The following is a 14,811-nucleotide window of genomic DNA, read 5'->3' on the forward strand; positions in this document are numbered from 1 at the left end:
ATATATATATATATAATATATATATATATATATTAAATAAATAATAATAATAATAATAATATAATAATAATATATATATATATTATTNTCTTTTATATTAATATTCGTTTTAACATGTTAAATAATATTACAGAAATATTTATAATTAATACAGATATATTTATAATTAAAACTTACAACAAAGGAAGAGATTCAATGTCCTCTGATTTTAATGAATTTTTAATGTGTTATTTTGTAGATAAAAATAAGACACATATTTATTTTTATATGTGTCTTATTGCATTTAAAAAAAATGAATTACAATTTTGATAAACTTTTAATATGTTACTTTATTGAAAATACAAAATAAAAGACATATTTTTTTTATATGTGCCTTATTGCACTTTTAAAGAGTAAAGTATTTTTTATAAAAAAAAATGATTTTTTCTTCTGAATATCGTAAAAACTGAGATAGAACAAAATGTTTGAAATAAAAGTTGAATGATTTTAAGAGTATTTAATAATTATATCGAAAAAAGTTTTTTAAATGAAACAATATTAAATTTAAAAAAATTTTTATTTTTTATAAATAAAAACTATTTTATCTATATAACATTTTTTAAATATATAACACAATAACAGTATATAAAATATCCTTGAAACAACTTTTGACTCAACTTTTATTTCAAACATTTTTTCTATCTCTTATGGTTGCGTCGATATTCGCTTTGAAAGAAAAAAAACCTTTCTTCCAAAGGTGTTTCAATCTTTCAAAGTGCGATAGAGCATATAAAAAATTACGTGTATCTTATTTACGACTATAAAACACATACACAATATATTAAAAGATTATTAAAATCGAAGGAAAATATTTGAATCCCTTTTTTAGAAAAAGATGCTTAAAATAATTAAGATAGATTTGAGGAAAATAGATGGGAAAAATATAATTTGCAATCAAGTTGACAAATGAAAATACGGTGTGATAATTTTTGCGCAAAAATTTATAATATATTTAATACTTAATATAGATATAGTTACAAATAAAAAATTTTTTGCTACATTTCAAGCCGATTTTATTGAATATTTCTTAAATTCCATGCTCGTGGGATAAAAAAAATCATTATTCCAATATGTCGTTCCTAATTTTTCACCGTGATTGGAAATTCAGATCAAATCTGAAGGGCAAGTGGATAGCCAAGGATAGTCAAGAGCGTAAAAAAAGCACAAATTCTTTTTTATAAAAACGTAAAATTCATAGTCATATTGAACGAGTTTAGCAATAAAATTATAAAGCCAGTTGAACAGAAATTAAAAATAAAATGAGAAAGTAATATGTAATAGTTAGGAACAAAATATGTATAAAAAACACATAAAAAACATTTAAAAATGAAATTGTGCTATTATTGTTGTGTATTATTGTTTACCTAACACACTTCTTATATTACATAACATTCAATGATTTTCACAATCATATAATGTCATGTTTCATGTAGAGAACCGTCGTGATTTTCTAGAGAATTTTTTTCTTTGAGAATTTCTAAAAATTGAGGGATTCTCTACATATCCCTCCAGAGAATCCTGTGTTCTTTACTGTCAAAGACAGTCAAAGAATCAATAGAATCTGCACCGGTACATAGCAAATTTATGTTTTCTTTTTCTCTTATTTCATTTTACGATTTCTATTAGTAAAATTTTAAATTATTTTTCAATTATGTTGTTAAATGCATCAAAAAGTATAGAAATGAAAAGAATAAATTATGTAAAAATTGACTAAAAACAAACACTATTAACTTTCCAGTAAGCAAATTAATAAATTATCGTCAAGTTTGGCATCAAACTCGCTCAGAATTGGTGACAAATCCTATGTTATCTGTATCAGTTTGTAACAAGTTTGTGTTTTGATAGCAAAAATCTGTGTAAATTAGACAAGCAATTAGCGGCAAAAACTAGATTAAACATTAAGTCGGCTTTGATTTTGGTTGTTGCCATCAATTTGCTATTAAATTGTCAACAAGTTTTGCAGAACAAGAAAATAATTTGTCTGACAATCTGTTCTCATGTTATATCAGCAGATTTTGTTATATATCTGCTATCAATATTAACAGTATTGAATATAACAGAATTTGCTTCAAATAGTGCTTTTTTTGTCGACAAAATTTGTAGCAAATATTTGACAAAATTTATTTTCGATATGGCTGATTAAGTTGTAGCTGACTCAGTAAGTCACATCGAAAATAAATTTTGCCAAATACTTACTACAAATTAATAAAATAATTAAATAACAAGAATAATTTATTGATTCATCTTGATGAAAATAAAACAGCCTTTTAATCTTGATAAGTCTTGATTAAGTTTTAGATTAAATTCTTAATAAAGAAGTAAAAAGTTTGTTTTTTTAAGTTCGTTTAAAAGTTTCCTCTTAGTTTCTTAATATAACACATAAAATTTTAAAGATAATAAAGTAGTTAAAAATTAAAAAGCACAAAGTAAACTAGAACTAATGTAAAATGTAAAGTAGGATAATGTAAGTTTACAACTAATGTGATTGGAACTTCGTAAATCTTTCTGATTGACAATGAGTAATCCTAAGAGTAATCCTACTACTTACCCCATCCGAAAATGACGTAGTATACAATGCTAGAGTTGGCGTCAGTGAAGAGCGCCAGAAAGACCAGATTGTGCAGATATATACCCTCCATCAGGATCCAGGAGTAATTTGCTAGGATGAAGTATTGCCACAAACTGGTGAATGTCTTGCATTGCCAATTGCTTTCCTTTTCATCGAGTAGCCAGTAACCCTCAGTGACTTTGATCACGGCATCTGCCACTCCGAGGCCGGACACGAAAAGCATGTCCTTCAGTAGCGCCATGAATGCTCGCATCACGAACGAGACGAATAGGTGCATGTGCAATATATTCCGAGGACATCGTAATTTCCTACGTCCGATGGGAGACAAACTTGAACGTGGCAACGCGAATTACGTTTCAATTAGGAAGTGCAAGATTTTATGCGGCGCCATGAGACATAATCCGACTTTGAAATGAAAGTGTTTAATGAGAAAATCCCGTTATATCAGCGTAAATAAATGTTAAAATTTATTGCTCTTTCAGAGGCAGCCCCGATGTCAAACTTTTTGCTCTACAATGCGGAGTATTGAAAATATAAGGGAAATATATGTGATAAAACGCTTTGACAGACGGCTAATAATATAAAAAATTATGTTTAAAAAAATAAAAAATGCTAAAAGCGAGGCGCCTTATTTTGCAATTATGTGTTGAAATTGTATTTACATGAATATACTTACTTGATGGTGGCCAAAATGCAAAACGCAATGATGAGAGTGAACAGCGAAATAGAGTAGCCTAGTTTCGAGATGGTCTTCACGACCGGTAGAAATTTCTATAACATGCAATTACTTTCTAAATGAGAAATAATCAATTATTAATTTATTCACAAATGTAATTAATAAATTAATAAAATGACAACGCATGCATTCGTAATTGATTATAAAATTATTATCTATGGTTTAAAAATAATTTAAAATAGAGTAAATTTCTATGAAACATTGTTATTGATTAAAAATATAAATAATTTTTAAAGTTGACGTTAAATTATTAAGTGTGACTTTTATTCTAATTAATTTGTTGATAACTTTAATAAAGCTTTCTAAAATAATATCATCATATGATCTGTACGAGAAAAATAAATTAAAAATTTGGAATTGGGTTTAATTTATAGTTGTCGTAAATGTTTCTTAATTCTTTACAATAAATTTCTACTGCATCCTATATAGAAATTTAATATTAATGATCAATTAATAATTTATTTTGAATATTAGAAACATTGTTAACAATACTTTTAATACTGAAAATAAAATTGGCCAATATTAGTATTAAATTTCACAAGGGATGTATACATTGACGGCATTCCTTGTTCCCTTTCATCTATAATGCTTAAACTTTATAATCTTCAAGAAGATCATTTTCTATTATGTTATCTTGTCGTCGCTTTACGAAAGCTTCTCTATGTTCTTATATAGTCATTCTATATTCACTCGTTAAGTAATAATAATGCGTTTTCATCGTGTGTGTTCACATTAAATTATGATAAAATTTGTATTAAATTTGTATTAAAGCTGTCAATTTGCTCCAAGTGAATTAATTATTGAATCCTTTGAATTACGGAGCAATTTTAGTAAACGTCTCTAAAATTTTGACTGGAAATTATTCGGACTGGAAGTTATTTTCTATTTTATTATCAAACACTGATCGTTATAAATTGAAAAGGTGTTAAAAGACAGATTATTAAAGAAACAGAATCCATTTTAATTTTTTTATAGTTGGCGTCTCACTGATAACATTACACGGTATATGTAAATATCACTTGATCTTAAAAATTAAGCACAAAGGTCTAGAAAATTTTTTTCACTACTTTCTCAACCTCTTCGATAACATCGTTATGACGTAACTATTGGCTCATTTGCTCTCTCGCTCGGTTCATTATCGTCCAAGACTGGAAATTAACTCCACAGCAACGTCTCGGAGTTCTCATGAACAGTGCAAAACGTCACAATGTATCCCCTTCCCATTGGATAGAATGTAGTTTATAGCTCTCATTTCCTCGTGAGTAGAGCAACTGACGTCATGTCGCCGTGTGATTCCAATCGATCTTTTCATCTCCGCTATTTTCTGCATGGCGATGTCGCCGAAACTCGGCAGAAGGTTTTATTGTTCCAAATTTATTTGTCCTCGTCTACATTTTTATCGCGACGAATAATTTAGTGTCTTTTATTTCTTTACCTTAATAAGAGTAGCGTTGTTTGTTTCTACATTCGACATGTTCATCAAGACGGTGACTAACGGCTCTTGATAGCACTGGCTAAAGTTGGTCCAGAAGCTGTCGGTTTTGATGTTCCAATACCATTCGCCATTTAGCATGCATTGCTTCGAAGCGAATGCCTGAAAGACGTACTGCCTTTTATCTATCTTTCATCTTTCACTCTTCCATCAATTCGATGATAATTATTTTTTAAGAAAAATACTCGATACTCTCGCGTGATTTTCTTAAGAAAAATAATCGAAATATACCACTTCTTTTTTTTTTATCTATGAGACAGTATACTGCACTGATAGGAAAAAAAAATTTACACGGAAAGATCGATTTGGCTGAAGTATTGAAAAATTTAACTATGCAGATATAAAAATAATTTTGTTGGACCATCAAAATAATTTTATAGAAATGTATGAGCAATGCTGCAAAATGTTTTAATAGTCTAGTAATCAATTTTCGTCCTGCATATTTTGATATTCCAGCAAAATTGTTTTTAGATTTGTATCTAGCTAAAATTTTAGACATTTCAACATAATCGTTCTTTCAATGTGACGACTATAAGTTGACAACTCTAAAATTTAAATATTTACAATTAATTTTATAAAGTAATAAGAACTAAAGTAGTATTACTGAGTACCATATTTTTTAATGCTATATTATATTTTTATAATATTCAGTACTACTTTTTTAAATTCTTATTATTTTGTAAAACTAGTTGTAGTTAAATTTACTTGTCAATTATAGTTGACGTAAACTACTTTTTTTTCTCAGTATAGGAGGAGGAGAACAGAAATTTTTAAATTACATTTCAAATCAATTTTGTTTGAAGTAGAATTTTATAATACGACTCATCCGCAAAGGTATTCAAACGTGAGCAGGAAAGTCATAAAATGAGATGATTTATCGAAATTCTGCCTGAGAAAGAATAGAGTTCGAATTCGTCGAGGAGTCGGACACGTCGCTGAACAGTGTGGGAGACTTTTCAATCATTGGATTTAAAGAATAGATTTTATCTCGTCTATTTGCGAGAATCTTACATCAAAAAGCGACGTTATTAAATCGGAAAATTAATCTAATTGAGTTTCTTGCGGATCTATGAATCTTGATATTAATTCGTTCTGATAGCGTTATTCTATTGAATAAAATTTCATTGTTCGAAACAAGCGCGAAGTAATTTCCGGAGAATTTATATGGATCAATTCAGCTAAATTTTTAACATGATCTTGATTACATACGCGAGCGTCGAAACCCATGATGTAAGAGGCGCACTGCTGAACGGCCAGTTGCCCAGGTGCCGTCGAATTCCAACATAGTATCCCGTCCCAAATCTCGGGACACCAGCCTGAAGAGATTGCATCAAAACATTAGCACGAAAATAACGACGCTATCTGGAGCAGAAAATTATTAGACTGAAAAAAAAATTAAATTTTAATAAATATTTGTTTGAATAATTCTAAGTAAATATTTACTAAATGTAAACATATATTTATTTGATACAACAATTATCAATTTAATTTAACTTCCATTTTTTATTGAGTAAATATTTATTCACTGTAAGTAAATGTTTATTTATAATTAACACTATTTAAAAAAATACGTTGAGATTTGGTAATTTTTCTTCAGTGCATTACATGCATGTATGTATATGATAATGCATCATTATATATTTATATATATATATATATATATATATATATATGAATATGCGAGAAAAATATAGTTGAAAACGCTCTTAACGTTTTTACTTTTTTGGGACTTATACAATCCCGTTTATGACAAATTTTTAATTACAAATCGAAAAGATATTACGTAGATGTTTTTTACAAAAACTTCTTTTTTTACAAAAAAATTCTTTATGTATCTGTAGAGCGTTTATAGACCATATTCATAAACGTACATATGAATATTCATGTCAATTCGCATGAATTTCTGGTGGTATGATCCGGTATTATATAGCTATGGAATGGAAATAATAGATCTGACCCCTCAACGCACGATGAGAGTCGCAATACACAGATCCGATTATACATATATCCCGTTGCATTATTATTAAACGTGTTGAGCGTTCAGCCATTGTCATAAGCGATGACGAGAATAATACGTGAACCGCCGAGCAATCGTGCAGGATATTGTTCGCCGTTCAAAGTCAAGTGCGAAATTCGACCGGCGTCCTCCGGAAAACCGGTCTTTCAGCATTGACGCAGCTTATAGGAATGGAAGTCCATTAAGTTTTGGAGGTCCGCATGGAATTGTATTTAGTCGTATCTCTATACGTTAGGTATTATGCGTTCACGATTCTGTATGCGAAATGCACAAAGCAGTATAAGCTTATTTACTTGAAACAATATATTCGACATTATATCGGCATATTCAGTATAAATAACTGAAAATTATGCCCAATGTATTTTCCTTGCGTGCTATATATAATAATAGCTTTGTTGAGGATGTGAGAGAAAAATATTACAATTGAATATATTAATATTAATGAAAGTAGATATACATCAATAGATTGTACATTCAAAAAGCGAGAAGGAAAGCATATAAACTCTTTTGAAAGTACTGTTTTTTGATCAGAGCCAAATATTATTCGAACTAACAAGGTTTGCACAAGCAGATTCGTCAATTTGGGCATAATTTCGTAAAGGCATAAAGTAGCTTAAAACTTAATAATGATGTATTTCTTTTATGCCTTCTTTCTAGTACTTAAAAAAATGTAACGTAACATCTTTAAATGAGCATTCTTGCTTTTTCGATATTCATAATCTTGTATCTTTTTCAAATAAACTATTTTCTTTTCAAACTTTTTCAAACTAAACTAAGTGACAAAATTATATTTTAAGCTTAATAACATTTGGAAAAATGTATTAAAAATTTTTTATCAAATTTTTCATTATTTATGTAGAGCTGTTTTAATTTGAATTCTAGGAAAATCCAACAAAATTACTTTTGGAAATTTAAATATGACATTTAATGATACTTTTTCATTTTTGAAATGCTTGTTTATTAAATAAAAAAAATTTTAATTTCAAATTTAAATTTACATCCTTTCTGCATCTAAAAAATTAAAAATTTTATAGTAAGCTATAATGGATATTTTATTTATTTTAAATTATATCTTTTTTTAAATTACATAATAATTATTTCTCTTTATGTTAAATAATATGAGATTACACGAAACAATTTCAAAAACACTGTAATTAAAACTCTGACTATCACAATATCTCTCCTGATTTAATCGTTGGCCATTAGAGAATGTCATTAAAAAAGCTTTTACATTCTGATGTAATATTCCATTTTCAAATATTGAACCTTGTAAGTCCTAGATTCATACCTTCTTTATACTCATTACTCATTTCTAATATATATTTTAAGTCCTCTGAGACAAATGCCCTATTTGCAATAAAAGTGTATTTACTCATTTTAAAATTAACAAGAGAAAAGTTTATTTAAAAAAAATTGAATTTGTTCTTTTTCTACATTCAACGATTTTTTTAGTTTATTGCGAATATCTCATTTAAAATATGGACTCTCCACAAATTATGTGTACAAAAATAAAACTGAAACGAAACATATTAAAAAAACTTATAGAAAAATTCACGAGACTTCATATAATTATTAAAATTAAAAAAAAAAACTTATGGTTCAATGTGTTTAAAAGAACATAATGATAATTATGCAATATTAATTATGCATAAATTACGCACAATGGTAAAACCGAATTATATAAAATAATGGAATTATGAAAAATATTTCTAACTCTGTTATATAATTGTAAACTACTGTATATTTAATGGTTACTGTATACTTAAATATTAAAAGTCTTTATTTTGTCAAGCTGTGTTTAAATTTTTTGCTTCTTATAATGATTGCAAAGAATAAAATTTATCAGAGTTCTTTGCTATTATCTTCATTTTAACTTTAATTAATCCCGAGTTAAAGCATTCTTCTCCTTTGAATAGACTGTGGAATGGATGGCTTTTCTAAATGTTTAATTACATTCCATCTTAAATAACTTAAACGACTTAATACAACGATTCAAGTTTAATAAAACAGTTTAATCATCAATGGAATTTAGCGTGTTAAGCAACTTGTTGTGTAACTTCCTTTTGTAAGGCGGGACAATAAATGAAACTCATGAAACTCTCGATTTACAATGCCGCTTGTGTAATTAATGGTGGCACGTTAGCTTTGCGTTTGATTTCAAGCTGATGAACAGGCTAGCATCACGATGCGAGATTAATTGCGACGTTAATTGCTCCACAGACATTCTATGGCTACCGTTTACTCACGCGCGTGTGTACACGCGCAGAAACGCGAAATGTGTGCTGCGACACGTGCGAGAGCGCGCGGTTAACATTAGTCCGTGTGCGTTGTGTGCATCATCTTTCAATCTTCTCGTGGCGTATCATGCAAGTTTATAACCTGTTGATTTGCAATTGTTTACTGTCGCCAATACTGATTATCGGAGTCGCGCGATACTTTCAAAGAGTACCGCAAATTATTTCGCTTTCCTCTGCACGAAATTATTTCGTGTAGAAGCAAGAAATCAAATTCTCTCTCGTTATATACGATAAAAGTAGAAAAATAAAAGATCTCCAAATTTCGGAGCCGTCATTACACGTAATAAGAGTGTTCAAATGATGTTAATATAATGCGAGTAATAATAATATTTAAACTCACAAAGTCCGTAAGAAAAAAAAATATACATATTATTATTAATATGTAGCGCTTCTAAATAGTGAAGAAATTATTTACGATCCTATTACAAATTATAATTATTCATAGTTTGTGATTGTCACCTTTACCCTCGCATTTCCAGTATAATTAAATGGCCAATACTTTGCCTATTGTATTCAATGACTAATACAACAGTATTAATTAAAACGACGATATATAACGAGCAATTGTAATTTTCACGCAATACAGAGGCAGACACAAGTAGAACAGACACGTGACAAAAGCTTTCTGTATGAAAGATGTATATAAAGATGATATGAAGCAGTCGGCGAGTGAGATTCGCAGCAGGCGTCGGATTTAAGATCATTCGAGCATGTGTTACTACTAGAAACACTCTTTTATAATGGAAATCATACCGCATATCGCAATCATTCTCGTTTGAAATATCAATAGCATTCGACTCGCGACGATCTTTCTCGTGCGTTTCGTTGAAATATTATTTTATTCTGCTCACCTAACTCCAATTTATTTCCAAGATTGCAACGCTTGGCTTCCGATTTCAATCTGTCGTCCATCAACTTCATTTGGTCGATGACATCATTCCTCTGAAACGGATTCGATGTAAATATAGATTAATATACAATAGAGTAACTCTGATAATTCTACGCTACGCGAGAATTTATGTCGCAGAAATAAAAAAAAATAAAAGAAATGAAGGTAATTGCAACCACTCTGTTTATGTATTTATGTTATTAATAATATATTAATATTGTTTTGGAATTTCAATTTTTTAATGTTAATATTAATGAAATCATTGTGAGTTAAATTGATTTGTCAATGCGATAAGTAGTGCAACCACATTACAATTCACATAAAATGTGTTTATTGTAGGGATTGTAAACGATTTAGCAATTATTTCGTGACATAAATGTAGAGGGAAAACAGTAAAAATGGAATATAACAAAATACAAGTGCTTAGCTCTGCTTGCTTTTCCATAAATCTAATTGTAAATCATATCTCTTAAATTTTCAATATGGTCTCGTTCGGGGAAACAACATTTTGAGAGAAAGTCGAAGTTCTAATAAATTATGAAGGATCGTACATCATATTTAAGACGATAACGTGTACGTATGGGATCATCTATGTGACAGAATTATTGACACAAGTACGAAATTATAGCTAAAAGGGATAGAGTTAAAGTAATATTGTAATTAAAGCAAGTTTATAGCAATTTCAGTTCAGTCCAAAGATTTTCTTATTTATTTACAATAAATATTGTGCATTAATTTCACTCGATTATATTTTCATATCCATCTGTTTAACTGAACCAGAGGATATAAATAGATTTTTCTCAGCATTTTGTCTTGGCTAAATATACATAAAATACTTAATATATAGGTATCATTAATTTTTTTGTACAATATTTATGAAACGTTTTCTCTTTTTTTTTATACATTTTAGGTACAAAATTCATTAAATAAAGCCAAGTTAAATAAAACAATTTTGCTTTAAATCGAGATACAGTCGCACAAATATTTCGAGTCTCCGTATTTAATTTGCCTATCGATGCGTATTGAATCGGCATATTGAAATGTGAAAACGCACTGGGAATGTGAAAATGCACGAGACACGTTAACTCACGTCAGTTTCCACGCGTAAGCGAAAAGCGAAAAGCTCACTCTGAATGAACACCTTTGTGATTTTTAACTCGGTAAAACCGATATCTTCTGCCATGCTCGTTTTAATAGCTTTTTTTTCTCTTTTGTTACTCCCGTTACGGAATTTGAGAAATTCCATTCATTTTCTCATAACGAGGAAGAAAAATATATGTCAAAACTAAAGGCTTCAAATGATATTCTCCATTTATTTTTTGAAGCATATATTCAAAAGTATTTATCGCCGTTTCGCGAAATAAAAAAAATTTTTGTTTCGGCAATAGATTTCGTTGTTAGGTTTATGAAGAAAATTACTTTCCTATCATTTTTCGTTTTATACTTTTTTGCAGAGAGGATACAAAATTAATTAGCATTAATTAAATTTTTTCTCCTATTATAGCCCTATAAACAATTAAAAAGAGGCAGAGCATTAATTAAATTGTGGCAAATTTAAGTAAAAAAGAATTGATGGAACTTTCCCTTATAAGATAAAATTACTTTATTACCTCTTGTGCTTTTCTCTTCTACTTTCTTTATTTTTAAGAGGAATATGTATACTTATATTCTAAGATTAAATAAAAAAAATTTAGTGCAATTAGAAAATAATTGGTCGCATTTAGCAGAATTTTATTTTGTAACTGTTGGAAGTTTCTTTTTTCACTGATTGGATTACATCGTCGATCAGCGGAGCAAGCTTTTAACCATTTAGTTGCAAAATAAATATTCTGCTGAATGCGATTGATATAAAATTTGGAATACATTCTGAAAGTATTAATTATTTTGACTCTTTATTATCACTTTAATTCTTTAATGATTTATATATAATGACATTTAGGAATAAAATAAATACACATATTGTCCGTACGTTCTATCTCACGCTATGATATTTTTTTTTATTTCAGTTCTTTCTGAATTGTAATCGTCATTTGGATCACGATATAAATCTAAACTAAATATACATAAATCTAAACTAAATGGATTAATTATGTTATGAATTACAAATTATTGTTAGAAATTATATGTCTGTTAAATAGTAATAAATTAAAAACTATTTCTTGATCAAAATTAGCAAATATCAGTATTGTATAAAAAAGCTCTTTAAAAAAAAGTTGTGTTACTAACAATTTATTGACTTAAAGAATATTGTGTTATATAAATATTTCTCTTTCACATTGAATTTAGTTTAAATAAAAAAGAGACTATGATTTTTTAGATAATATCTAACAAATTATTTTTCAATAATCATTTAAATAAAATTATTTAAAATTATATTACAATAATTTACATATTACACATTTATTTTAGCATGTTTTTATATTTTTGTAAGCTACCACTAAATTATTTTATACATTATTCTACTGTTCCAATAAAATATCAGAGACATTGCGATATGAATACACAAAATCCTTTTCTATTTTACATTTATGATGCCTCCATTCTACTTTCTTTTATCATATTATTTATTTTATATATTTCTTTTCGTCGTCTTGCTGTCGCCTCGACAATTCTGTCTGACGACATTCCTGATTGTATTACTACGGTAAACATTTATATTCAGGAATCCTTATTACATTGATAATTTTTTTATGAATTGACTTTTTAGGATAAAACAAAGTTAAGAATTACTGCCAGCAATCAATAATCGAATCTGTTTGCTCAGTATAAATGTTAAAGTTATGAATTAATATGCAAAACGACAATCGTTACATACATAAATTATAACCACTAAATTGCACAACATTTCCTACGAATATAATATTTGCGAATAATTTATACATTATAATATTAACTTATTTGAGATCAAACTTATTAATATTATTATTATTCTCAATTAAGCATAACGCAATAAAGCATAACAACAGCTTGTTTAAACAAAAGTTGACATCATTATGTTACATTAATATTACAAATATATTGTATTAAATTTATTAGTGTATTATAAATATTATTAATATCACGAATGTCCACATCGTTCTGAGCAACTTTATGTGACTCTAGCTTCCATAAAAAAAAATGGAAAGTGATAAAATACGTAAAAGCGATTTATAGCTATTTGCGATTATTTCTTTCAAGCGCATAACTTGCAGAAATCCATCCGGAAGCCTTCTAAATGGTTTCATAGTTCGCTGCACATTCCTTCTCCTACCGTCTTCCCCATTGCGATGGCTAAAATTGTTTATTTTTCTCCGACTTTCTCTTATGTACCGCATGTTGACTGTCGTACAGAGATCTCATAAAATGCGCGCTCGATTATTCTGCCACTTACTCGTAATAAACACCTTGAAACGCGCTAAGAATCCACAGCATTCCTTTTTCTTCTTATTGCGGAAATTTCTGATATCGAGCGAATTTATTCCCTACGATCGGGGATAACTCTGGTACAAGTGCCAACTTTCGTAAAAGTTTCACAAGACTTTATTATCCAAGGGTATCGATATGTAATTAATAAGTTTTCTCTGTAATACTTATTCTTATATGTGTATACATATCTGCTGTCAATTCTTTCTTGAGTTTCTTATATCAAAATTTTTACAAAATTTAGTGTTCTAAAGTTTCCTTGAAAAATATTCATTTTACATATTTTGCAGAATATATTTTTACTTTTCAATAATGCTTTTATAAAATTGTATTTTAAATCACATTTCTCTTCTATTCCTATGTCGCTATTACAAAAATTAAATTTCTTCATTTATTACCATTCGATGTGTCTTTTTAAAGAAAATGTTCAATCACAACAAAGACAAAATGCGACGCTGTCTCGGAAAAGATGAACTCCTACTGTTCTCGCATATAACTTACAAGTGGGTGGAGATGGATCCTCATATATCTTTCCGTAATACATATGACGTAAAGGGTCATATATTGACAAGTGTAGTGCTCCGGTTAAATGAATGATCATTCAAGGGAAGGTTAATCATCCTATTGGACCTAGATTTCGCTTGAGTTCGAACTTGAGCTTTTCTTGCTGAGAGAACACTTGTCAGCGCAAAGTCGAGTTTGGAATACGACAGTTATCTACAACGGCGATTGCTGATACTTGGTGGCAAATCTCCCATAAGTAAAATATTGTTCTTCTGACGTTCAATTTAGCTCAAATATCTAATAGCTAAATAGCTTTATATAATCCGTATATTATATATATAGTAGGTTTATTATTAAAATCCGATAAATTTTCTATATATATATATAGATAAAAATTATTGAAATTTTAACTAAAGATATGAGAATATTCTTGGAAAAGCATGAGAACATTCTCGAAATGTTTTTCGAGGATTTATTTTAACAAATTCGCGGTACAAAATATTTTTACAATATATTGCACAAAAATTTTTATATCGTGTCACAGCAATTTTCTCAGTGTAGCATAAAGCAATATCTTGTATGAAGCACAACACATATATCGCGCTACACATCGCATACATAATGTCGCGTTTGCCTAGTCTTTTAAAATAGCACAAATGTACTTGGTGATTTTGAATTATCTACTATTATAACGTTCATTCCAACTTACAAACTAATTACAAGATTAAAAGAATAAAAACTATTAAAAGAATAAAAACAAAATGAGAAATGTTAGTGACATCTTTCTCTGAACAAAAGCTTTTTAAAAAGAGAGAAAAGAAGAGAAAGAAAGAGAGAGAGAGAGAGAGAGAGAGAGAGAGAGAGAG

The 14,811-nt window shown here is 28.6% G+C and overlaps 1 protein-coding gene across 1 annotated transcript in view; it reads right to left on the reverse strand.

Moving 5' to 3' along the window:
• LOC105621074 (vasoactive intestinal polypeptide receptor 2-like) overlaps window positions 1-14,811 on the reverse strand; it is a 24,128-nt gene that overhangs the window by 5,406 nt on the left and 3,911 nt on the right. Inside the window, exons 2-6 of the mRNA XM_012202545.1 lie at window positions 10,002-10,092; window positions 6,046-6,152; window positions 4,780-4,938; window positions 3,285-3,379; window positions 2,588-2,937 (exon numbers count right to left, since the gene is read on the reverse strand). Coding sequence (XP_012057935.1) covers window positions 2,588-2,937; window positions 3,285-3,379; window positions 4,780-4,938; window positions 6,046-6,152; window positions 10,002-10,092 — 802 coding nt within the window. The remainder of the gene's footprint in view (window positions 1-2,587; window positions 2,938-3,284; window positions 3,380-4,779; window positions 4,939-6,045; window positions 6,153-10,001; window positions 10,093-14,811) is intronic.

The sequence above is a fragment of the Atta cephalotes genome (assembly GCF_000143395.1).
Source record: "Atta cephalotes unplaced genomic scaffold scaffold00032, whole genome shotgun sequence".
Lineage (NCBI taxonomy): Eukaryota > Metazoa > Arthropoda > Insecta > Hymenoptera > Formicidae > Atta > Atta cephalotes.